Source organism: Gordionus sp. m RMFG-2023, chromosome 1 (genome assembly GCF_954871325.1).
Source record: "Gordionus sp. m RMFG-2023 chromosome 1, tfGorSpeb1-WG-v2, whole genome shotgun sequence".
Taxonomy (NCBI): Eukaryota; Metazoa; Nematomorpha; class Gordioida; order Chordodea; family Parachordodidae; genus Gordionus; species Gordionus sp. m RMFG-2023.
This window is the reverse complement of record NC_088775.1, coordinates 53604967-53612705: the sequence shown is the minus strand read 5'-3', so window position 1 is coordinate 53612705 and position 7739 is coordinate 53604967. Positions and strand designations below refer to the sequence as shown.

Here is a 7739-nt window from a genome sequence, read left to right as displayed (position 1 = left end):
TTAATTGAATTCTCTTTGCTTTTACGGAAACGGGTAAGATCAAATTTGGTATTAAAAATGTTGAAATTTCTGGTAACATTATTTTAATGTTTAATTAAATGATTTTAAATAACAAATAAAAGTTGTAAATTTTTTAACCCCGCCCACCCATAGTTTATATGTTTTTCTTTACCACACCTCCCCCGTTCTTTAAAAAATTTACCCGCTCGCCCATCCGCTCACTAAGCTAATCAGTTAGATAATCATTAATTTGCTTTATCTTGATATTTGAGAGGGGGGTAACTAGGATGGCTCCTCACTCCACTCGAAGTATTATTTTAGTTACCATAAAAATTCAATAAAGTATTTTAAATGACGTTATTTTTAGGAAATTTTGATCCCACCCACCCCCCCTTCCGAAATAAAATCATAGATATGTCATAATAACCATTCTATTAAATACAATATAGATTAATAATTTTAAAAATGAAACATTAGCAAAATAAGTATTGTAATAATATAAATATGGAATATTATATTATTTAAAATTTTTCGTAATTTTTTGTTAAAATTAAGACGAATATAAATGATAATCGTAATTTTTTTTCTTTCTTCCAGGCCCTTTTGGGCTTTGGGCCGCAGCCAATCCCATCAAGTGCATCGCAGCAATGTTGCCCGAATAATCTCTCTGCATTCCCAAATCCAACGTTTTCTTGATAACTTCACTTTTTTAAATAAATATAATTTTGAAAAATAAATTTTTAAGGACGTATGCGACAAAAGAATTTTCCTTCTATTGCACAGTTAGTATAAAGTAAACAAAGTAGAAAAATGCAGAAAAGAATAAAAATATGAAAAATTGAAACGCTATATACAGATAATATACGAAACATTTAAGCAATGCTTTAGTTAAAATTGTTGAAATGGGCACGCTATATTTCTAAAAAATAGATAAGGGCATGTAAAAATGTGTCATTTAAAAAAATTGAAGATTAAAATTTCAATTATAAATTATTGAGCTTTAATGGAACCTTTTTAACAAACTGGAAACATTGAATTAAAACTTTTATAATATTCATAAACTTTTTCCTTTAAATATCTTAGGTGATTTATTGAAAAGTTATACACCTAACTTTTTTTATTAAGAACTTTAAAAAAATTTAATTAACAATAGCTTTTACTTATTTTATAAAACTTTTTTTGAAAATTTAAAAACCTAAAGCTTTATAATATTTTGAAAACCGTAACCTCTTTATATTTTTTTGCCAGTAAATCATAATATATATTACGGTTATTTCCCTAATTTTAAGAAATTATGAAAATGGCACGTTAAGTTTTCCCACATTTTTAGGGGCACTCTGCGTACCCTCCTCACTATGCCAGTTAATAAATTCTTAACTAACTGAGATATCATCGGATAAACCAAATTGGACTGGTTCTTGAGATAGATTCATGCAAATTTTTTTAAATATAAAAAATTTTCCAATATACCTGTACCTTTGTTTTGGATAGAAATAAATGGGGTCCTGCATGAAAATATTCATTTTCGGAATGTCACAAATTTGATAATATCCATTCCTAGTTTATATAGTATTTATAAAAGTATATTGAAGAAATATTTTATGAAAATAAATAAGGAAGGAAGAGATGATTTAAATTATTTTATTTTTTTAAAAACATTTATATATATTTATATCAAATATAAATTATCGTTAAAATACTAAAATATATTTGTGCCTAATATTAAAAAAATAAAAATAAAATTAGCCAATAAGGCATTTTTTAAAAAATGAAACACTGGCAAAAACGGTCTAAGCCTATTGAATGTTTAATATTTTTACTAAGCCATTTTAATAGTATATAATATAAATTAATGACTTATCTTATTTTTCAAGATATATAATTTTTTATTAAAAATAGATTCCTTATAAAAAAAATTTTTAATTATTATATTGACAACCCACCTTCTTCTATGACATGAATATTTTGAAACATATCTTTTCTTATTTTAAATGAAGTAAATGGTGGAACGAATAAAATATTCGTTTTAATGGAAATTACACCAAAGCAATATCCGGCCATAAACGGCCTGCCACTTTATGGATAGAATACTAGTAGCATGACGGGTAGAGAGTAGTTTTGTTAAAAAGCTCAATTTAAATTTTCACCATAATAATATCCTGGAGATTTTGCTTATGAAAGACTATTTGCTAAATCTCGTTATTATGACTAAAATACTAATTGGCCCGTTTTTTAAATTTACCCAAATCGGGCTTTTTAACAACACTAGTAGAGAGTTCAAATAGAAAAGGAAAGGTACAATAATTATTAATAGAAAGGGTAAAAAATTTAAGTTTTTCTGGTCCTAAAACTAAAGAACTACATCAAAAAAGTTTACTCTTTAATTTTAAAGATAAAATTAAAAAAAATTAACATATAAATTTAAAGTTATTAATATAAATGGTATTATAAAAACTATATATAATAATGTTATCTAGTATAATTTGCATATAAATTGATATATAGCACTCCTAAAACTTGCACTATTTTAAATACAATTAATATATGACGATCTATGTATATTTTCGCATTAATGTTCCCTTTTTTTACACAATCCTTTTTTTAAAAAAATTAAATTTAGAATTTTTCCATTTATTTTCTGGAATTAAAAAAAGGCCACATTACCAAACTATAGATATGAGGCTAGTATGAATATCAGAGACCTGCGAGCGCGACCCTAAGCCCAGCCTGGGTACACGGACCCGGTAGTATTTTTATTTTTTAAATATACACGACCCGGGGCGTACTTTTTAAACCTGGATAGTTAAAATCGCCATTATAGCTATAAAAATAAAAAATGTAATATATTTTTAAAAAATCCGGGCCTGGATTAAAAATAATACCTTTTCCGGGTCTCTGATAAATATATTATTTTAGTCCTTTAAAAAATAAATTTATGAATATATTAAGATTTAGAAAATCTTAGTTATTCATCTATAAATCACCTTGTACCCAAATCCAATTTTTTAATTTTTTTTATTTTTCTAAATTCAATATAGTGGAAAAGTGAGAACAAAACAACTCTATTAAAATCCAATTCAAATTTTCCAAATTCTATATTGTATTTTAAATTTTTTAAAAGCTCAAAATAACTAATTTTAAAAAACTAGTCTCTCTAAAATATATTTTATTTATAATAAAATCATCATAGATTCATAATTTTTTTTAGAACTTGTAGTAAGTATTTTTGGACATAGTCAACTTCTTATTTCATTTGTTTGTGGGGCTGGGGGGGGGGGGGGGTCAGTAAAAATTTTTTATGGTTACTTTAATAGATTGAATACCTATGATCAGATATAATATTAATGGTTTAACAAGTTTTTCATAAGAATAAGAAAGTTCGAAATTTTTTAATAAATCTATTAAAATATCTTATAATTATGATGGGTAGGGATGAGCGGGCAAATCCAATGAAAAATTTTCAATTATTATTTTAAATGATAAATAATACCTATGTGAGGGTGAGGATGAGGAATAGTAAGGTTCGACAGGATATTTTTCAATCACTTGATTAGCGTACTTGCCAATAGAGAAACAATTTATATGGCCCATACTAATGGTCAACAAAGCCATGAGGAAAATATTTGTGGATAACTTGAAAAATTTGAAAGTTACAAAAAATTCAGAATTTTCTTTCGTTATCATCAAAGTGTTTGATGATTCTATAAAACCTCCACTTATCGATGCGTTTCCAAATATTTTCTTTATCATTATGAATTTTTTTTTTAATTAACAAATTTTATTTTTTAGGCTTGATTACTTTTTAAAATTGTTCTAAGGTCTAAAATGGGTATTATTTTATTTTTATTTTTAAAAAGAATGATAAATAACAATTTTTATTTAATTAAATTTTCTCGTAAAAATAAGAAGCCTTATTTACAATATATCATATTTAATATATAATTTAATATCTGTCTTTTTTAAAATATTTATATATAGTGTTTTATTATATAATTATAATTATTATATATATTATTTTATTACAAATACATTCATATCATATATACCTTGATAATATATTTGAATTATAAAAATTAAATTATTTTTAATTAAAATCAATATAAAATAAAATATCAAACATGTTTGAAAATGTTCGTTATTAGGAGTAACCGATAACAAAGAAGGAGGAAATGATTTATTAATGAGACGTCCATAATATTGAATTTGAGGAACGAATTTGTAAATAACAATATTTTTAGTTGATAGCTTTAATCTAGGTATGAAAAAAAAAACATTTTTTACAAAAAAAGAAAAAAACACCCGAAAATATTTTAAAAAATAAAGAGAAAACGTAAAAAAAATTGGGGGAAAAACAAGAAAAAAAATATTACTACCAACATCGAGGGAACAAAAGAAAATTTATTTAAATACTTTTTTAAATTTTATTTTTAAAAACATGAAATTATATTATAAAATATTTAGGTAGGTGTTGGATGAGAATGTTCATTATAACGGCGATTTTTTTTTCACCCGGAAAAGAGGCCAAATGAGATGATCGGCGCAACCAGATTCGTAAGAAATTTTTTTAGCGGAGGCGTGGCGTGTAGAATTTTTAGAATTATATAATGTTTAGCCTTCATAAATGAAAATTTTTATTTAAAATATTTTGCCCTGGGAACTAGAAACGTGACGGAAAAGCATACTGGTGAAACCATATTATCTGATATCGATAGTGTAGAAGAGGAATTCCACTTATAGAAATAAAATAATACGGATGTTAACTGATATTGTGGTAAATGTCAAAAGAAGCGTTAAATTGGGGGATTATGAGCATCATTTATGCCTAGGGAATGGTCTTCATAATTTAGTTACAGTTGATGGCATAAAAAAGTTGCAGGAATTAATATTCTGGTTAAAAAATTAGAGAAGTCATTCAACCCTCAGATATGGAGTAGCGATTTGGAATGTGGAATTGGAGCATCGAATCCCTGAAATCAATTTATGAGGCCGGCCATATTTTGGATATTGATAATACTGATCCATATCTTGATGAACATTTTGATATCTCTGACGATGCTGATATGTATCAACAAATCTAATTAGTACGAAAATCTTAAAATTAGCTTGTCCTACCCGCTGACACAACATATTAATTATGCTAGAAAATATCCATAGTCCAAACAAGATTCCTATAAATAAAGTGCTAAATAAATTGGAAAACAATCTTCAAACCTTTTCAATATCGAATGAAATCTAGGTTACGAACTTTACACATTATTAAATCCATTCGGAGAGTCGGTGGAATTTCTTTCCTCCAAAAAAGATTAATAATATATATAGGATTATTCTTTCGCAATGAAATATAAACACTTATACAAATCAATAAATCTGATTGCTCAGATATCTTTTGTTTAAAAGAAAATATGCAAATAACGCTTTACTATAGGTTTCCAATTACCGAACTTATAGTAATTTATTTTATATCATATTTTATTTATAAATATTATTTTAAACATTAGTTATTTTTAAGAGTCGTGTGTGTTAGAGAAGGACTACGAGGTTGAGAATAATTGATTTATTTAAAGATAATATATAATGAATCTAATTAATGTAAAATACAATCGATTACTAAATTTATAAAATTAGATTTTGTATATAAGAAAAAACATAATTTTTGTTTTCTGATTTTTTTCTACTTTATATATCTATGCATAAAATATAATCTTTTCAATTTGAATAATAATATTACAAAATATAATTTCTATACTTGTTCATATAACAATTCCTAAAATATAATACACTTTTTAATTTTGAATAATCATCTATGCTTGAACTTATCTCTTATCAAATATATTTTCTTTTTTGCTTAAATATTAAAAATAATCATTTACACAATAACAATCATTTGCATAATACTACAGTTATTAGAGACATTGCTTGATCCGAGATTTCAAAATATTTAAATTGTTTCAGAATATTTAAATTCGAATTCTACATCATTGCAATTTTTATCAGACATTTAGAACAACTTTTAGAATATGATAAGTGAGATTCAAGTTGAAGATACGAGAATATCAGTTCATATACAACTAAAATAGCCTTTAAACAGTCCTTTCCAAACAACGATTATTAGTAACATTAGCAATCTAGAGCAAGAATGCCATATTTTACTCAGCCAAAATAGTATACCAGAAGAGGATGGGTAAACTCTTTGGAATAAAATTCGACCAGATCTTCATAGGCTTGCTAATTTAGCTTGGAGGGTTCTTTGTATCCCTACAACCAGTATGCCCAACTTAACTCTTCATAAAATACTATTTATTCTTGACAAATATAATTTTACTAAATATAATTTCTAATTTATGATATTTTTTACTTTATATTTTGTCAGGATTCCAAATTTATATTTAATTTGTTTTAACAAAAATTTATAGAATATTACTAATATGTGTTGTTTATGTCACTTTGATCTAAATAAAAATGAAATTCCTTAATCTATTTCTGAGATAAGGCATAAATTTAAATAGGAGTGAGACAGAAAATAATTTAAGATCTAAACTAATTATATTAATAATTTTGGAACTAAGAGCGCCTAACTACTATAAAAAAATGTAATTCATTAAATTATAAATAAAATGAATTAAAAATATTCTAAATAAATGACGCGCCAAGGCCGCCGCCTATTTATTAGGAGATGGTGATCGGATGAACGAGATAAAAAGATTTAATAACCGCCTCCGTCAATTGAGAATTGAGGTTTTGGCGCACAAATCTACACAATACAAATCTTGGTTAATACCACAACTTTTTATTGCTGGAGAAAAAAGGGAAATAATTTGTGAATGTATTTGCTCAAAACGCATTTTTTCTTCAAGTAACTGTAGACTAAAGGATCATAATATAGTCTAAGAATGAATGTTAGAGCAGAAAATAGAATTTTACTTCTAAACATCACGAGTGAGCATGCACAGACTCCCTACCATCTTGTTTATCAAATTTAATATAACCAATTTATATTTAAATGAAACAATGTTCAAGAATGCTATGCATTATTGTCTTTTATTTGTATATTGTTAGATTTATTATATTTTAAAATTTTATATAAATGACTGTGAAAATAAAAAATTTGAAATAAAATATTAATTAGCAATAAATTTTATTTTTAAATAAAAAAAAACGAAAAAACAACGTTTGTTTTTTGGCTTATTTTGTTCCCGATAACGATTTTTTCACCCTGGTTTTATCATTGATTTGATTATGTGTATTAATTATCATAATCATAAAAAAAGAAAGATGAAATTTAATAAGATTTTCACGTCAATATTTTTATTTTAAAATTAGTTAAACATTAGTCTAAATCTAATATAGAATAACCAATCATCATTTCTAAAATTTGGATCATGATAATAAACAAACCCGAAAGTTAAAAAAAAAATTTCTTATAATAATATTTCAATTTACATTATCCAAAAGAATAAATCAATTTTTCTCTGGTTAATTATGTACTCCACGCTTTTATGTTATTCCCCGTCTCTAATGTTTACATAAAATTTTTTGTTAACCCTTCCTTCCTAATTGACAAAACAGGGTAGGGTGACCTACTCTTTTTCATTTAAATATTAATTGGAGGTTAATCTTCAAGATTTCCCATTTTTTCCTACATATTTTAATGAATATTTTCATTTCTGTAACACGCATATTCGATTTTATCTCGAAGCCTAGTTTGATTCTTCAGTATCGGCCTTATCATCGACAAAAAG

At 25.4% G+C, this 7739-nt stretch overlaps 1 protein-coding gene across 2 annotated transcripts; it reads right to left on the bottom strand.

The window, feature by feature from the left end:
* Nucleotides 1-451: 451 nt before the first annotated feature.
* Nucleotides 452-3719, bottom strand: LOC135932067 (uncharacterized). Of its 2 annotated transcripts, none has more exons than XM_065469411.1 (3): nt 3491-3719; nt 1471-1557; nt 452-704 (listed from the first exon to the last, which is right to left on the bottom strand). In XM_065469411.1, exons 1-3 carry the CDS (start codon nt 3682-3684, stop codon nt 551-553), a joined length of 435 nt encoding a protein of 144 aa, XP_065325483.1. In that variant the 5' UTR covers nt 3685-3719; the 3' UTR covers nt 452-550. The 2 variants fall into 2 exon arrangements, with proteins under 2 accessions (XP_065325483.1, XP_065325484.1); XM_065469412.1 differs by having other exon boundaries at nt 1477-1557.
* Between the last annotated feature and the right edge of the window lie 4020 nt (nt 3720-7739).

What these genes read in the sequence shown, in the direction of transcription:
- LOC135932067 (XM_065469411.1), bottom strand. Translation starts at nt 3,684, where the DNA reads ATGATAACGAAAGAAAATTCTGAATTTTTTGTAACTTTCAAATTTTTC. An exon ending in TCATCCTCACCCTCACATAG is followed by an intron (nt 1,558 to 3,490) that starts GTATTATTTATC and finishes TATATAAACTAG; the next exon opens with GAATGGATATTATCAAATTT. An exon ending in TATCCAAAACAAAGGTACAG is followed by an intron (nt 705 to 1,470) that starts GTATATTGGAAA and finishes TATTTAAAAAAG; the next exon opens with TGAAGTTATCAAGAAAACGT.